General features: G+C 61.9%; 1 protein-coding gene across 2 annotated transcripts in view; it reads left to right on the top strand.

Moving 5' to 3' along the window:
• The window catches only part of NINL (ninein like), a 118,656-nt gene that overhangs the window by 77,796 nt on the left and 26,389 nt on the right, over positions 1-14,471 (top strand). The window contains exons 5-13 of one of the 2 annotated variants that reach the window (XM_057492075.1): positions 1,617-1,683; positions 3,612-3,784; positions 4,529-4,681; positions 5,510-5,746; positions 6,871-7,007; positions 8,060-8,254; positions 10,956-11,130; positions 12,178-12,288; positions 12,746-12,826. In XM_057492075.1, coding sequence (XP_057348058.1) covers positions 1,617-1,683; positions 3,612-3,784; positions 4,529-4,681; positions 5,510-5,746; positions 6,871-7,007; positions 8,060-8,254; positions 10,956-11,130; positions 12,178-12,288; positions 12,746-12,826 — 1,329 coding nt within the window. The remainder of the gene's footprint in view (positions 1-1,616; positions 1,684-3,611; positions 3,785-4,528; positions 4,682-5,509; positions 5,747-6,870; positions 7,008-8,059; positions 8,255-10,955; positions 11,131-12,177; positions 12,289-12,745; positions 12,827-14,471) is intronic. The other variant, XM_036908730.2, reaches the window with a different exon arrangement.

Genomic DNA, 14,471 nt, shown 5'->3' with positions numbered 1-14,471 from the left:
CCTTCCCAGGCTGGGCTGCCGGGTGTTGGGGCAACGGCGTCTCGCCGGGTCTCAGTTCATGACCTGAGTCTGCGAGGCCAGGGAAAGCGGGCTGCCCAGCCCCACAGGTCGAGGCAGCACAGCTGCACCTGGGGCCGGGCCTTTCCTCCCGAGGCGCCCCAGGTCCGGTTGTCTGCAGGGAAGCCGTGGCTGCAGAGCACAGCGCGGGGTCTGCCCCAGGCCCCTGTTCCTCTCCCTGCTCTGCTTCACCGCCTCCGCGCTCCAGCACCGCAAGGTGTTTCCATGCTGTCCCAGGAGCACAGTGTTAATTCCCAAGGAAACCGGGAGGACCCTTTTCTGACGCTGCTACAAGGCCAGGAAGGATCTGACTTACCACAGCCATGGGCCCGGCGGCCTGGGAGTGGTCCTCGCCCCCGTGGCCCTGGGCTGTTCACTGGGGTGCTGGGACCCATGAGTGGGGGGAGCTCCTGCGGCCTCACAGCCGTCGTGGCAGGAGGTGTGCCCTGGGGCAGGTGGCCGCTTTCAGGTAGGGCGTGGACTCCTCGGACCATCCCAAGGGTTCCAGAAAGCTCCTGGCTGCTGCTCTCCATGATGTCACCTTTGTCAGAAAGGGCTTTAGAGGGGCTTTCCTTTGATAAGGCAGCAGCTCTGGGCCCCCAGACGAATTGCTTATATGTTCAGCATTTGTTGAAGCCAACAGGAAAAACAAACATACATGTTTAAGTCCTAGAGGCTCTTTGCTCACGGACGTGCTGCGCTTGGGCGATACCAGCACGTCCTGGGCACTTGCTTTTTATTCTCTTCAAATCTGGCCACAGGGAAGAAGGGCTGGGCGAGTCGCTCCATCTCCTCGGTGCCCTCCCGCTAAAACCGCCTCGGATCCTCAGAACAAGAGCATGGGAAGCCGCTTTCAGGGCTGTCAGTGGGGTTGAACACATTAGAGAAATAGGGCCCTCCACGTGCTCCCAGACTCCCTCCTCGCTTCAGGGCTGGCTCTGAGGGGCGCGGGCTCTTGCTCAGCTAGCACGCCCCCCAGGATCAGTCACTGGTCCACAGCACCTGTTGGAATGATTTTATGGCCAGCTCGCCGTCATGGACCGTGAGGTTTCACTTGACTCAGCCGTCTCTTGGGGGCCCACCCCTGTGGGGCACAACCTGCTCAGGGCCCTGAGGCCGTGACTGCCCCGTGCTGTCTGTGGAGCCTCCAGAGGGATGGAGAGACCTACGGCCCCTGCTTGCCGGATGACAGGGAGGGTGCGGAGAGCAAGGCCGCAGTGTGGCGAGGCCTGTGCCTTGAGGAGGCGTCGGTCTGGGAAGGGTTCTCCTCCCCTGTTAGTGTACAGGTGTGTGTTGGTCTGTGTGGAGGAGCCCCCTGGGAGCAGAGCCTTTCCCTGGTCTGCGCCCTGTGAGAGGGAACCGGTCTTGCCGGGCCCTGCGTCCTGGGCTCAGAGGCCACCCTGCCCGCGTGGGGTCACCTGAGGACTTGCGTTGCACCAAGCTGTCACTCCTCTCCTTCAGTCCCTCCCTGGGCCCAAACCGCTCTGTTCTGTCTGTTCCCGATGCTCCATCCACCACCACAGACGCGGGAGTTCACGTCCTCGTTTCGCCTTCCACAGAGTCTCAAGTCAGATGAAGAAGCCGAAAATGCCAAAGAACCTCAGGATGCGTCGTTTGAAGCACAAGGTAAAGGGCCTTGTCCTCCGCCTTTGCTTATAGCTCTGAAGCCCAGGGTGCCAGGGTGGTGTCGGCCCACGAGCTGGCCCCGTGCCATCTCGCAGGAAGCATGCAGTGTGGCCCGGGGGTCCCCTCTCCAGGGGCGCCCAGCCTGGAGCTGGTTCCTGGGTCCTTGGAGCACCCTAAGGTCAGGCCCTGGGCAGAGGCTGTGGCCCAGGGAGCAGCACATCTGGTGTATTCCTTGGTCTGCGAGGACCATTCCTCTGCTGTTGGGGGTAGGTGGGCACCACCAGGGGCCTGTCTGTGGGGCACGTAGGGTGTAGGATGTGCTCCTGGCCCTCGGGAGCCCCATGGGTCACGGGGAGGCAGTAGTGAGTGCACTCAACCAGGTCGCAGTGCGTCCACACCAGGGTCTGGGGCTGCCTTGGAGAGGCCCCCCAGCGAGTGTCACAGGGTAGACAGGGCAGACCCTCACTTGGGGAGAAGGGCCAGAGTGGCTTTGACTTTCTCCTGAAGTCGGAGATCAGCGCTTGGGACCGATCGCCCTCCAGAATGTGGCCCCAGCCCAAGGGCCTTTGTTCAGTGCCCACCCTGTACACATCGGGAACTGACTGGAGCATCTGCCTGGGCTGCTGGACAAGGGGCAGAGCCCTTGACGGCCAGGCGTTCACATGCCCACTTCCTTGGACTCAAAGTCTAATCTGGGCCTAGGAGAGGTTATTCAAGGTGTCCTCTGCCCGCACAGCCTTGAGCAGATGAGAATACACACTGGGCTGGGCCGGGTGGCCTGGCTGTGGAGATGGGTGTCTGCTTGGAAGTGTGGTCACCCACGGGTGGCCTCCTGTGGACACCCCCATCTCTCTCCTTCCATACATTGTTGCCCTGGCAAAGCTCCAGAAACATCAGTTAGCCAACTGGCTGAAGTGGAGACGTCGTGAAAACGGGCCATCTTTTACCCTGATCTGCGATGTGGGGCAACATGGAGTGTGTGCACTTGTGGGGGTGCTTCTGCATGGGGCCAGGGGCTGCGGGGGTGGAGATAAAGCCTGAGACTGGACCCAAACTGCTGGCCAGCCTTTGATGGTGACTGCAGGTCTGCAGGAAATATTAGGTGTAGAGGAACAAGATGACTGACACCGCAAGGAAGGAAACAGGAATCCAGCAGGTGGGACGGTCCACAGAACTGATTAAAGTTCTCAAATGAGGCAGCTCGGGGGGCGGGGCACAGGGGGGCTGTTAGCGACGGGAAGACTTAGAGAACCAGCACGAGGCGCACTGGGCTTCCACCTGGACACTGATCCAAGCCATCAACCGTAAGACTTTTTGAGAAATTATTGGGAAATTATTGATTTTGTTAGGTGTGATGGTGGCACTGTTGTTGTGAAAGAAAATGTCCATATTTGTCAGAAATACCTGCTTAAGTGTGTACAGGCGAAAACATGAGATCTGGGATTGCTTAAATACTTCAGCAATAACCAAAAGGGGACAGGACAGGCTCGTGTGGCGGCGTCTTGATCACTGCCAGGCCTGGCTGACGGGAGGCACCCAAGGGACCGGGTGTCTGAGGTTGTGGGGCTGTGCTCTTTACTTTGGGCCCATCTGAAAAATTTCTAAAAGTAAAGCTTTACAGAACTGGTCTTTTTATTGTAAATTCAGATAGTGTGGCTCTCTTCTGTGTGCTCCCCAATGGCCTGACTTTAGGAGCTTCCCTTCAGAAAAACCTTTCCTCGCAGGAACAGAGATCCCTCCTGACGTCTTACTATGAGATTTTGTGGACAAAATGAGGTCGGGATCGTGCCCCAGCCGGATCGCACCTCTGCTGCCCTGCGGCTCACATGCAGCACCCTGACGCCCCGATTGCCAGCGTCCCAGTGCTGGCATCTCCCTGCATGCTTCCACCGGGACAGGGGCCTCACCTGTCATTCTCCTCGTCGCAGGCCAGCTGCCAGCCTGGGGCTCGGAGGCCTTCGGGAGCCCCTCGTCCGACACCCCCGAGAGCTGGGTCCAGGCCATCTGGGCAGAGCTGGGTGTTGGCGGCAATGGCCACCTCAGCGAGCAGGAGCTGGCGCTGGTCTGCGCGAGCATCGGGCTCCAGGGACTCGAGAAGGAGGTAAGGGGCCAGGTGGGCCTCTGCTGACCGCTGGCTCTGCGCGGGGGTTCCTGGCTGGCGTCAGGCCTGGAAACCCCTTCACCCTGCAGACGCCGACTCAGTTGTGTGTCACTTTCTGGTGTGAAACCCTCACACCCGGGGCTTCTGCGGATGGGCTGCAGGCTCGCAGGTCCATGGAGTCGGACGCTCTGGCCTTGCTGACTGCTGAGCACCTTCACTCACGGTCTCTCTGTCTGGGGCACCCCTCCCTCTGCCTGCGTGGCCCAGTTCTGCCATCGAGCCCACGCGCGATGCCCTCGGCGCCTGGCTGCAACTCCAGCAGCCGTCCGCTCCTGTCCTCCTGGGGGGCCGTGAGGAGGTGGGGTAGCTCCCCTTTGCCAAAGGCCCCTCAGCTGTGCCTTCCATGCTGGACCCTGAACCCTGGCGGTGCAGGCCATGCTCCGTGTGTGCATCATCCTCCCACCGTCCAGCAAGTTCCTGGCACAGTAGACACAGAAGGGTATTTGGAGTTTAGGAAGTTGAGATGGTGCCCACAGACCACAGGCTGGAAATTGGCCCAGCGTGTAGGTTTTATGAACCAGAGTCCAGGGGGGGCCGGCAGGACAGGCAGACTGAGCTGGAGGAGGACAAGCAAGCCACCCCACCTGGGGAGGCAGGAAGGAGGGCGGTGGGCGGGGGCCGCGGGGAGCACGCAGCTGCTGGTGGGCGGGGCCTCCGAGCCGAGGTGCGCTGGCCTTTGCGCAGGAGCTGGAAGACCTGTTCCACAAACTGGATCAAGATGGAGACGGAAGAGTGAGTCTCGAGGAATTCCAGCTCGGCCTGTTCAACCATGGACCCACCTCACTTCTGGAATCTTCTGCGCCCGCCAGACCGAGCAGGTTCTGGCCTCATCATCAGGTAAAATGGGGCGACTGAGTTGCGAGCCACAGTAGCAGTGCTGTCCCGGTCCAGCCTCCAGCGTCCTTTGAGGACCTTAGCCTCCTGGCTGTGCCACCGCAGGGAGCTGGCCAGGCTGTGCACGCACATGCGTGTAAGTGGGGTCCATGTGGCTTAGCGCCTGTCCCACCCGGACCACGGAGCAGACCTGGCATCGTGCCTCCCTGGCTCTGTCATCGGATGAGTTACTTGCTGTCCCTGAGTCTCGTCTGCAAAATGCCGCTCATGGGGCTTTTATGAGGCTTACAGGGCATTTCCTGGCAGCTGTGCTGGGGGAGATGCTGCCTTCCTGTTTCTCCACCAGGCATTGTGGCAGCAGTGTCCCGTGTCCCTGAATTTTACCCTTGTGCAGATACCAGGCTTTGCAGCCAAATGGCAGATCTCAGGCAGTTACGTGGCCTTTGGCACAGCGCTTGGTGTTTCTAGTTCCCCCACAGGGCACGGTTGCTCTGGGGAGCCTGCCAAGACCCCTCTGGGCAGGCCTGGGGCTTGTGGACGGCAATGCAGGGGGCCAGCCGCATCACTCTCTGCCTGGCTGCACAGTCTGAGATGCTGGTTTCTGAACCTGAAGTCAGCAAGAACAGACAAGAAACCTGGGCTGCTGAGGGCAGGTGTCAGGCCCAGACAGTCAGGCACACGGTGGAGCCCCCGAGTCCTCCCCAGAGTTGGGGGAGGATGGCTTCTCTGAGTCCTGTTCCTACATCCCGGGACGGGGCCCCTGCGTGAGGCCTCCGGTTCCCTCCCCCGGGCAGCGGAGCTGGCGGAGACCGAGTGCGTCGTCCTCTCCAGGCTGCGACGGAGCCGGGCCGGCCGAGCGGAGGCCGGGCCCCGGAGACGCCGACGGCGGGCGGCGCGCTGCGGGAGGAGGGCAGCTTCCAGGCCGCCGCCACCTCGTCCCTCGTGTCCGTGTGCTCGGGACCGCGCCTCTTCTGCAGCGCCGACGACGGCACGGGCTTCGCCCTCCCCGAGCAGCTGGTCGCCCTGTGGGCCCAGGAGGGCATTCAGAACGGCGGGGAGATCCTGCAGGTGTGGATCTGGGGGCCCGCAGAGGCGCCCGGGCGGCGCGGGCTGGGCAGGGGGCCAGGGGCATCTGCCCCAGACACGGGGGAAGGCCAGTAGGAATCCCTTTTTTCTTTATATTTTGCTGCTAAAATATAGTCAGTTTTGACTGTAAATAAAAAGCAGAGGAAACAGCTCGAAGAAAGCCATTGGAAGGCAGGGTTTAGTATCTGAGGTGTTTGCCCCGCGCCCCCGAGCCAGAGATGCCACTGACCCAGATGTGGGAAGGAGCCCCCTCCTTGTGTTGCGGATGCCCGACGGCCGGCACTGTCGGGAGGCTGAGCGCCCGCCTTTGTTAGGGGGAGAATAGCAGCCCTGAGGTCCTCCTGAGCCGTCTGCCCACCCAGACCTGCCCACCTCCACGCGGATGGGGCGGGCTCGCTGTGTGTGCCTCAGGCCGGCTTCCTCCCACAGTGCGGCAGCTGGCCACCCCCAGTGCCATCCAGCAGGGCGCACCGCGGGGCATGTGTCCCCTGTGCCCGGCCTAATCAGCCCAGCAGGGGGCGTGTCGGTATGTTGAGTCTGTTCTTTATTTTCAAAATCCTGTGGGAAACGGCCACTGTGCCCCCCGGAGCGACCCCCCTCTCTCAGAGCCTGTCCTTCCACTGGCAGAGCCACCGGTCCGTCCACATAGCCCCCAGATGGACCAATCAGGGTCCTTCTAGTTTGAAATGACAGAAACCCAGCTCAGAGTGGTGTAAGCAGAGAGCAGGACGCTGGGGGCCCTCGGGGGGAGGGGGCAGCACACTCGGGTGGGGGCTCGCGGTGTAGCCAGGGCCCTGCCACCCCGCCCCTGCTTGTTTCTGATGGTGCCGGCCTCATGCTAGGTCTCCTCGCGGCCCCACAGGCACACCTGACTCCATGGGGAAAAGGCCTCTTCCCAGGCCTCCCTTCAGCCCCCACGAAGACCTCTGCCCGGGCTGTGCCCCCGCTTCTGCTGGTCTCTGTGCCCGGGGAGGGCTCGGTCCAGCCCCGGCCACACCTGCCCTCTGACGGGGGGGCGCATCCGCGGGGCAGCACCTCAGGGCCCTCAGAGCCAGGGGGTGCTCGGAGGGCCCTGCTCTCCCGCCAACAGGCCTTGCCGTCCCCAGAGCCTCGACTTCAGCGTGGATGAGAAGGTGGACCTTCTGGAGCTGACCTGGGCCCTCGAGAATGAACTCATGCTGGTCGGTGGGGCCACTCAGCAGGCAGCCTTGGCCTGCTACCGTCAGGAGCTGAGCTTCCGTCAGTAAGAGCCCCGTGCAGCTGGGGTGGGCCTGGGGGGGCATCCAGGGGATGGCCCCGGCCTCGTCCACCCCAGGTGGCCAGTCCCGCATGGGGCTCTGCAACCCCTTGCCTGTGGCACTCACAGTGGGACGGAAAAAGCTGGTGGTGAGAGTGGGCCGAGGCCGTCCACGCGAGCCGTCCAAGTGCAGCCTGCCTGGGCTTTTACAGCTGCAGAGTGTGAGGGTCACCAGCGTCCCTCACACTTGGTGGGCAGCTCGGAGATCTGTTGGGTCCTCCCTCTGCACATCAGCAAGGCCCCAAAGACCAGGATGTGAGCTCTGTGCTCATCCCGCTGGCACCGGAGTTGGTGTCGGGCGTGGAGACAGAAGCCCTCCAGTTGGCCGGATGTGCCAAGAGCAGCCGGGGGCTCCCGGGCTGGGCTGGGCAGGAGGAGGGAAGCAGTCTTCAAATATGTCCCCAGATGCCCGGTGACGGCTGGGCCAATGTATCCCATTTGCACAGGGCTCCACTGCAGTTTGGCGGGGTACCCGGGCCTCTGTGCCCGGCAGAGTGGATGGTAACGCTCCGGGGAGGGGCCATGACAGATGAGTGTGGGGGGCAATGTGATGTGTGGAGCCCCAGGGGCCTGGGCTGGCATGCCAGGGCCGTGCTCATGGATCGCCTGCTCGGTGGCACCCCCTGCTATTGTGTAGGTGCCAGGCTGCAGGCGACCAGCCTTCATGCCGTGTGTGCAGTCCCAGATGAGGTGCTGGGGATCCCTGGGCCTGAAGCCCAGCTGGAGATGGGGGCATGCCTGGATAAACTCCCACCTGTTCTGGGGACACCTGGAGGTGTGGCACGTGTCGGGCACTCAGCTGAGACTCCCTTTTTCAGAAACGTTCTAGAAACTTTTCCTGGCGTCTCTCAGTACATGCCTATAAAATGGGTGTAGTAATGGCAGCAATGGCAGCAATGGCCTCAGGAGGAGGGCTGGTGGTAGCCGTGGGTCAGCACAGCACTGGCCCGTGCTCGTACCCCGCTGACGCCAGCCCTCTGCCATCTGCGTGGACCCAGGGCTCACCGGGCCCGGAGCAGGTGTGCCCATCTGCCCGTCTCCTCCTGCGGCAGGGAGCAGGTGGAGCAGATGGCCAGGGAGCGCGACAAGGCCAGGCAGGACCTGGAGAGGGCAGAGCAGAGGAACCGGGAGTTCGTGAAGGACGTGGACGACTGCCACTCAGCCCTGGAGCAGCTCGCGGAGGAGAAGATCAAGTAGGTCTCGCGGGTGCCTGCACCCAGTCCCACCACGGCCGTGCCCGTGAATAGGGCAGAGCTGGGACCCCCGTCTTGCCCGAGCCGCTAGAGTCCAGGTGCTCCTGGGGGCGTCGCTCCTGGAAGAAGAGGGCTGCATCGAGGAGGGTCTCGCGCTCTGACGTGGGGCGTGGGGTGGGGTGTCAGCGGCCTCCCTGTGCCCTGGGCAGGTCCCTGCTGCAGTGCCGTCTATCCCAGGCCAGTTGCCTGACCTACCAACTGCCAGAACCCAGAATTGGACATTGTATTCCCATTTTTCAGCCAAAGAAACTGAGGCTGGGGAAATTCACGTGACCAGCGCCCTGAATTTCCTCCCTCGTCTTCTGCTCTTTCTCAGAGGCCACGTCAGCAGCTCACACACCCGCCCGCTCCCTGCCTGCACCACCTGTGGTCCTGGGGTTCTGGGGTCCCAGCTGTCCCTTCTGGGGCCACCCCATTCCCGTGCAGCATGGCCTTTGGGGAGCGGTCTCTGGGCAGAGCAGGGCCTCACATCCAAGTCCTCGCACGTCCCACCTCCCGGAGGCCTGGCACCCTTTTCCTGCCCGGGAGTGGCTGGGGCAGGCAGGACGTGGCAGCTGGAGCCCACAGCGCCTCTGTGTGGCAGGGCGGTGGGCGGTGGGCGGTGGGGGTGTGCGGGGGCCCGAGAGCTGGGGCACCAGCACGTGCATGCTCTCGCTGGCCCTGCGCTTGCAGACTTGCAGGATGATGGTAATTTTTGGGAAAGCTAAAAATTGAGTATTCTTTCACCAAACTTAAAATGTTTCTGGTCAAACCTGAGAAAATAAGTAAACATGGCCTCACCATGAGGAGGGGCCTGCAGGGCCGGGGAGGTGGAAGACTGGCCCTTGACCTTGCCCGGGGCTCGTCAGGAAGGCACCTTTGGTAAGGAAAGAACCGCGCTTTGTTTCTGCCTGTCCGCAGGGAGTCTGTTCCCCCGACTCCCTGCCTGGCCTGAGGAGCCTCCGGGTCTTCCCTCCTGCAGGCAGGTTCCTGCGGGCGGGGTTAGAAGCCCAGACCGTTGGCGCCAACGCAGAGGCTGGACTTGGCTCATCTCAAATACTCTCCTTAGTCGCCTGACTTCGTGAAATGGGCCTGAGGTCCGTGTGGGTTCTGCTCAGGGAACCTGGTGTCAGAAAGTAGGAGCTGGACCGACCTGGGAGGGGGCCGACGTGCGGTCGCTGGCATGTGCTCTCCTTCCTCGCCACCTCCCGTCTCCTAACGGCCCTCCGACGAGGCGCTGTCACTGGCCTCATCGCTGCCTTCGGGGCCCTGGGATGCTGCCCGGGCGGGCGCAGGACCCATCCCGCCGTCCCACTGCCTCGTGGGGGCCTCCAGGCTCCGGAGCAGCCAGACCCGCACCCAATGCTCTTTCCTGGCCACGTCCTGGGAAGGAAGAAAACTGCTTTTTAAACAACCAGGCTCCAGAGCTAAACACTGCTTGACCTAAGACAGGCGGGGGGAGCGGCTGGGAGCGGATCCGCTTTGCAGGTGTTGAGCCTGGTTCTCTGCCAGCCGCCTGGGAGGTGCCCTGTGGTGCGGCTCCCCCAGGCTCAGGGCTGTGGCCCGAGGCCTGATGGGCAGTGGACTGACTTTGTGTTTTACCCCTTAAGCCAGGGGGGCAGCATCAGTAGGTTTCTAGAAACAGCTTTTATTGATCTGATGACTTTTGTCGTTTTCTTTTTTACAAAGTAATAACCTGATACGCATTCAGGGTAGAAAATACAAGGAAAAGTGAAAACCAAACCAGGAGTCTTGCTTCCCAGAGGTCATCACTCCAAACATTTGTTATGTCCCCCACGAACTGTTTTCCACGCACGTAATCATGTACATATAATACATAATTACATGAATCTCGTATAGTCGTGCTCTGTCATCTTTCACTTAACCATTTTCCTTATTTTGGATTTTTAAGGCATGGAGCAATATGATCAAATACATATTTAATGTAAAACAACGCCAGAGGTCTGGGGGTGCTGCCCTTGAGCAGCAGCTTCCCGGGCATCCCCTTCCCTGGGGGCCCTCCTCCGGGCCTTGGCCGCTGGGTGAGCACCGCCAGTGCCCGGTCACCAGCCTGCCCGGCACCCTGCCCAGGGAGGAGTCCAGCTCTCTCCAGTCTGGGCCAGCGCAGTGCGGAAATCCCCCCACGCAGCTGCTCCTGTGATAAAGCTAAGCTTGGCGCTGCTGCCCTGCTGGTGGGCACGGTGGTCGCAGAATCTGAGGGGGGCGCCCCCCACCTCCCCTGAGTGCTGTGGGATCTGCCATCTGCGGGCTTTACGTCTCCTGAGTCCTGCCAGACAGGTGAACCCTTGTATGTGTTTGGCTATCAGAGGCAGTCGGGGGCTGCCGAGGCTGAGAGGCCCCTGGGGGCATCAGAGAGACCCACCGGGCCCCTTCACTCGCTCACCCCAGAAGATCTGGGGACCCACGGGCTCCCCTTGTCTGTGTGGGGCCCACCATCAGGCCCTGGGGGTGCACTTACAGGAGGCCCTGCCCACAGCACATGCGGTTACCCGAGGAACAGGGCCCCCACCTGTCAGGCGGGAACGGGGGAGACTCCAGGGTAGGGAAGGCCCATGGCTTGCTGGGAAGTGTCCCTGTGGAGGCACGGGCCTGGGAGGCACCCCTGGGAGCCGGTGTGACATGCACCGTGTGTCTCCTACAGACGCCTAGAGCAAGGGTACAGAGGAAGGCTGCGCCTGCTGCAGTCCAAGGCGGAGGCGGAGCGGCAGCTGTTCTGGGAGCAGGCCCGCAGGCAGGAGGCCGCGCTGGAGATGGACCTGGGGCACCTGCGGGCCGAGGAGGCCAGCCTGCACCGGAAGCTGACCCTGGCCCTGAAGGTGGGGGCAGAGGGGTAGGGAGGGCAGCGCCAGGGCGTTCTGCCCAGAGAGACAGGAGCAGGTTGTCTGAGCACCCGTCCCCCCACACCCCCTCTCCCTAGTCAGCACCTCCCAGAGGCCTTACACAGGTTCCATCCCCCTGGCAGGAAACGCCCAGGATTTCACACCAAGGAGCATGTGCTGCAGCCCTGGGCACAGCTGGCATATTGCTCAGCCAGAGCAGGAAGGGCTGGGTTCCTTAGTAGAGGCAGTGCCCCTCCCTCCCTCCAGCCTCGGGGCCAGCAGGACAGATGGGGACCCGTGGGGCTGTTACTCTGCTCTGGCTCAGGCGGGCCGTGGTCAGGGAAGTGGTCAGTAGCCTGCTCTGATGCACCCCCCAGGAACAGGGCACCTGTGGGGTCAGCCAGAGGGCAGAGCCTCTTACCAGCCCACTTGGGGCCCTGGGCATGTGGCCTGGAACAGACATGGCCTTCTGGGCTTCTGTGAGTGTCCACGGCCTGCCCTTGGCCCCGTGAGGCCTGCTGGGCCCTCCCACACCCCAACCTTCCTCCTCCTCGTCCCATGTGTGCCCGCCTCCCTCCCACCTCCCTCGGTCTCTGTCCCCCCCAGAGGAGAAGCCGGGTTCAGTGTGTAGGCACCTGCCCCCCGGCCTGGGCTCTGTGGTTGGGCCCCTAGCACCCCTCTGACTGGCTCCTGCGTCCTCCCCGTGGGCAGCTGAGCTGCAGCCCTGCCCTCTCACATCCCTCATTTAGGAGATGGCTCAGAGGGGTCGCCCCCAGCCTTTCCTTGTGTTCCTCACATTCCTCCTGTGCATTTTGGGCTAGAGAGGCAGCGGGGACAGCGATGTGCATCCGTGGGGCCTTCGCGGGGCCCGGCCCTGACAGCTGTGGGTCGCCCCAGCACGGCCCCCTCTGTGCAGCACCAGGCGGCGGGACGCCTTGCGTGTCCCTGAGGGCGAGCGCTGCCAAGAATAAGCCTTGGAGGAGGTGGGCCCGCAGCAGCCCCCTGTGCTCCTCGGGTCAGCAAACCGCTGCCCGTGTCTTGCAGGAAAACAGTCGATTGCAGAAGGAGATCCTCGAGGTTGTGGAGAAGCTCTCGAAATCAGAGAAGCTGGTCCTGACACTGCGGAACGATCTGGAGTTCGTGCTGAAGGACAAGGCGAGCCCCTCTGGCCTGAGTCTTCATTGGGGAGCCTGTGGGTGAAAAGCATCGGGGTCTTGAGAAAGCACATAGGCGGCTGAACGTGGTGTCCTCCACTAGAATTCTGGAACGGAGAGAAATTAGCAAGGCAACTTCCTATTTTCTCCCCTTCGTCCCAGGGCAGGTGTGTGGGTACGTCCCTGTGACGCCCTGCAAGCTGGTCTTTTGGGGACAAGGCCAGGGCTAGCTAGCCATCTGCCCGGAGCCCGGGGGGTGTCCCAGTAGCTAGGCACGGGAGGTCGGAGCTCAGGGCCCTACCCAAGGGGCAGGAGTGTGCCCAGGCTCCAGGCAGGCATGTGACTGCCTCCCATAAATTCAGGACATCCTTCTGCCCTGGGACCTCTTACACAGGGGAGGGGAGAGCAGGGCAGGCCTTGGGGGGCCCTGTCATTTCCTGTGTGGGTTTGACCTGCAGCTGGAGCCGCAGAGCCGGGAGCTCCTGGCGCAGGAGGAGCGCTTCGCGGAGGTGCTGAAGGAACATAAGCTCAAGTGCCGGGTATGTGCCCCTCACCCCCAGCCCACCCTGCAGCCGGGCCAGGACCAGGGCGGCTGTCTAAGAGCGGGGGCTCTGCAGAGGCTTCCCGAGCCCGGGGGACAGGCTCACCCCCACCCCAGCCCTGCTGTGAGTGGGGTGTGGGGGCACATGGAGGTCGGTGGCTCAGAGCTGGGTGGTGGTGTGCACCTGGTCCCCCCTCTCCTGAGGGGTGGCCTGGTGTCCCTGGTGGGCTGTGCTCTGGCCTCTGCACAGAGGGTGGGGCAGGGCCAGTCTGCTGGGCACAGGGCTGCCCACGGCTGCTAGACTGCTGCCAGTTCTGAAGGCTCCCCCGTTTTCCTGGTACCATGTGGGCTTCGCCTTGTTTCCTGCTGGGTGTTCAGCTCTTCTGGGCCAGACCCTCCTACACCCATCCATTCAGGGGGAGACACCGCAGGGCCGGGCATCGGCGGGAAACGGTGTCAGGGGTGCAGAAACGATCACGGCCCCTTGTACTCTTTACGTCATCCAGGACCCCAGCAGATTAAACACAGTTGTCTAGCATTTCAGGCCCATTAATCACTTCCCAAACTAAAGTAAGGCTTGTGTTCGTCCCTGCCACACGCTGCTCTGCAATGCCAGAGGGTAGAGGTGAGCCGCACTGATGTGGAGTGTGGCCCACTGCTTCCCGTCCTGTGCCCCTTCCTCAGGCCCAGCCTCGGATCCTGGGGTGCCCTTTGGAAATCCTGTGTGGGGCGTCACCCCACCCCGCACCGTGCTGGGGTGTGTTGGGGTGCTGTCGTGTGGTGGGACCGTGCTGCCGGCTTTCTGCTAGGAGGCGGTTTTGTGCCGTGTTCTCTCGCCGCTCAGCTAGTGGTGCAGACGCGGACCCTACAGGCAGCCGTCAGTCATGGGTCGCCTGAGCGCACGGGGATTCCCACGCACCCAGGAGCCCCTTCCTCAGCATGGTTCTGTTATCCAAAACTGCTGATTTCACTTTTGGTCCTTAAAATTTACTTCTTTTACACATCAGAAATATTTTACATTGTAGTGCTAATCTGATTTTAGAAATTTGCTCTCTCAATGTTTTGGATATTTTTGGCTGTTTCGAACTGCCATTTAAAGCATTAAGAAAACTGTATTTGAAAATAATCTTTAATACATGAAGGTATGAAAGTAAAAATAGTGTGGGGAACACCTGGATCTCTTTGTCCAGCATCCCCTTGTTTACATCTCACCCCGTTTGCTCTGTCCCTGTTTGCGTGCTCACTGTGTGTGTGTGTGTGTGGTTGTTTTCAGAGCATCTGAGGGTAGGTTTGTGGTGACGGCCCCCGGCCCCAGGTGGGTCACTGCGTCTGCTAACGACAGCCCTGACGCCAGGCCCGCACCCCCCGCAAAGTGCGCAGCTGCACCAGACTGAACTGTTAAGGGCTTGGGAATTTGACGAAGTTCTCGTCAAACCTTTGACGGCTTGAAGTTGGCTGTGGTGGGAGTTGACTGACGCCCCAGGAGTGTGCAAGGGCTATAAGCCCTTCTCCCTGGAGGGCCGGCTCCTGGGGCCCTGCCAAACGCAGCGTCCTCCATCCGCGGCCCGCCGAGCTCTGGGACTGCCGTGGACGCGTGCCTTCAGCCTGCGGGCTGCCCCGGTTTGCTTCACCCTGGACCCCTC

The sequence above is a fragment of the Manis pentadactyla genome, chromosome 14, assembly GCF_030020395.1.
Source record: "Manis pentadactyla isolate mManPen7 chromosome 14, mManPen7.hap1, whole genome shotgun sequence".
In the NCBI taxonomy this organism is placed as follows: domain Eukaryota; kingdom Metazoa; phylum Chordata; class Mammalia; order Pholidota; family Manidae; genus Manis; species Manis pentadactyla.
The sequence above is the reverse complement of the archived record's forward strand: the minus strand, read 5'-3'. Positions and strand labels throughout refer to the sequence as shown.